Source organism: Buceros rhinoceros, unplaced genomic scaffold (genome assembly GCF_000710305.1).
Source record: "Buceros rhinoceros silvestris isolate BGI_N320 unplaced genomic scaffold, ASM71030v1 scaffold27874, whole genome shotgun sequence".
Classification (NCBI taxonomy): domain Eukaryota; kingdom Metazoa; phylum Chordata; class Aves; order Bucerotiformes; family Bucerotidae; genus Buceros; species Buceros rhinoceros.
This window is the reverse complement of record NW_010408056.1, coordinates 2,308-4,206: the sequence shown is the minus strand read 5'-3', so window position 1 is coordinate 4,206 and position 1,899 is coordinate 2,308. Positions and strand designations below refer to the sequence as shown.

The 1,899-nt window shown below is 52.4% G+C and overlaps 1 protein-coding gene across 1 annotated transcript in view; it reads left to right on the top strand.

Annotated features, from left to right (window-relative positions):
- IL5RA (interleukin 5 receptor, alpha) overlaps positions 1 to 1,899 on the top strand; it is a 14,400-nt gene that overhangs the window by 11,919 nt on the left and 582 nt on the right. Inside the window, exon 10 of the mRNA XM_010134748.1 lies at positions 435 to 516. Within this exon, the coding sequence (XP_010133050.1) occupies positions 435 to 516 (82 nt within the window). The remainder of the gene's footprint in view (positions 1 to 434; positions 517 to 1,899) is intronic.

Here is a 1,899-nt window from a genome sequence, read left to right as displayed (position 1 = left end):
AAACAAGGTCCATGACAACACAGCCCTTGGGACGAGCGTGACCACGATCAGACAGGCCAAAGCAATTATTTTCTCGCCAAGACAAGCCTATTGCTGTTAAAAAGCCGTGGCAGTGCCCCGCGGATCGGACCTCCCAGCCCAGCCCTCCGCTGTGCCTGCGGTGGGAGAGGCTCTTGGGGAGAGCATCATTCCACTGTCTCTCTGCCATTCTCACATCCCCTGGGTCCAAAGCGTCCTGTGAGGAGCAGCTCCCCTGCCCAGTCCTCGGGGTGTCTGCTGGGACCACGACCCACTACCTTGGCCCCTTTTGAACCTGCTGCTGTGGTCAGATGCTGACGTGGGGCGGGAGGGCTGGCTGAACACTTGCTGCTTGTCACATACATCATCCATCAGCAATTCTTTCACATCCCTCCACTAATTTCTTTTTTTTTCAGAAATCACGTATGGAGTAAACTGTTTCCTCCAATCCCAACACCCAGCAACAAATTCAGAGATCCCTTCCCACACGACTACGAGGTACAGTAACATTTTAGTCACACTTTTGTTGTTGTTTTGGACTGGAAGGAATGCGTGTGTGCTGCTCCCTCCCTGTGAGGAGAAGGTGAGGCCGCGTGGGTGCAGTTAAGGTGAGGATACGCACAGCCCTGACTCGGTGTAACACGGGGTTCAACAGCACCTTCGCCCATCGGTGCGGCTGCTTTTGCAATCCCAGCTGCTGCGGCCGGTTCTCCCTGGGCTGCGTGGCCTCCTCCTCTGCCCAGGACAGGTCCCAGGCTGCAGGAACTCTGCATCTGGCCTTGGCTGAGGATTGTTTTGGGGGTGGTTTAGAAACAACCGAGAGGATTAAGTGCTGTCGTGCTTTTCTAATACACAAGGAATTTCAGGCAGGCGGTGCTGTGCCTCTGGATGGAAATGCAGTTGGTCCTTCCACTGAGGTAGCTCTGCCTTGGGCAGGGCCTGGAGGTCGACTGCCGCAGAGCTGGTCTGCTTGGTGAAACCCAGCAATGGGAAATGTTTTGGTCCTGCTGTTAAGCTGGTCTTAAGCCTTATTATGTTTGCTGTTACCTCCTGATAAATACCTTTGCCTTACAGATAAGGTAGAAGTCCTCACTGGCTGCTCAAGGCAAGCACTGCCTTTAATTTGTCTGATTTTAATTTGTCTCTTTAGAACAGGGGTTTGATTTTTTTGGGGGTATTGTTCTTATTCCACGGTCTGGTCAAGGAAACAGGCCTAAAAGATTATCGTACAATGTTAGCTTTTAATTAAAGCCACCGGTGTAAAATAACACGACTTTGGGTATCACAAATAACAGGAGAAACAGCAAATATGAACAGTGCACTAGCCAGTGTGAGCTTGTGGTGGCCGTGTCACATCGTCAGAGCAGCCCTGCCTTGGATTTAGTCGTCTATTTACTTCAAGTGAGCTCAGTGCGGGCAGGTGATACCAGCTGGAGGCTTTCTGCAGGCACCGGGGCTGCGAGGGTGGTGGCACCGGCAGGGAGAGGTGAGGACATGGCCCTGGGATCACCCGGGAGAGCGAACCTCTCTGCTGAGGGACAGGGTGATGAGCAGCCCTGTGTTTCAGTGGGAACGTGAACTTTCTGGTGAAATTCTTCCGTTAAACCCAATGCTCTTTCTCGGCGCTTACCTCATGAAACATTCTGGATGAGTCTCTCTTAAATGCACCAACTTGAAACCTGCCTGGAGAAGAGAAGGCTCTAGGGAGACCTTACTGCAGCCTCCCAGTACTTAAAGCGGGGTGCGGGGGAGATGGGGAGAGGCTCTTGATCAGGGAGTGCAGTGACAGGATGAGGGGTAACAGCTTTAAACGGAAAGAGGGGAGACTGAGATGAGTTGTAAGGAAGAAATTCTTCCTTGTGAGGGTGGTGAGAACCCGGC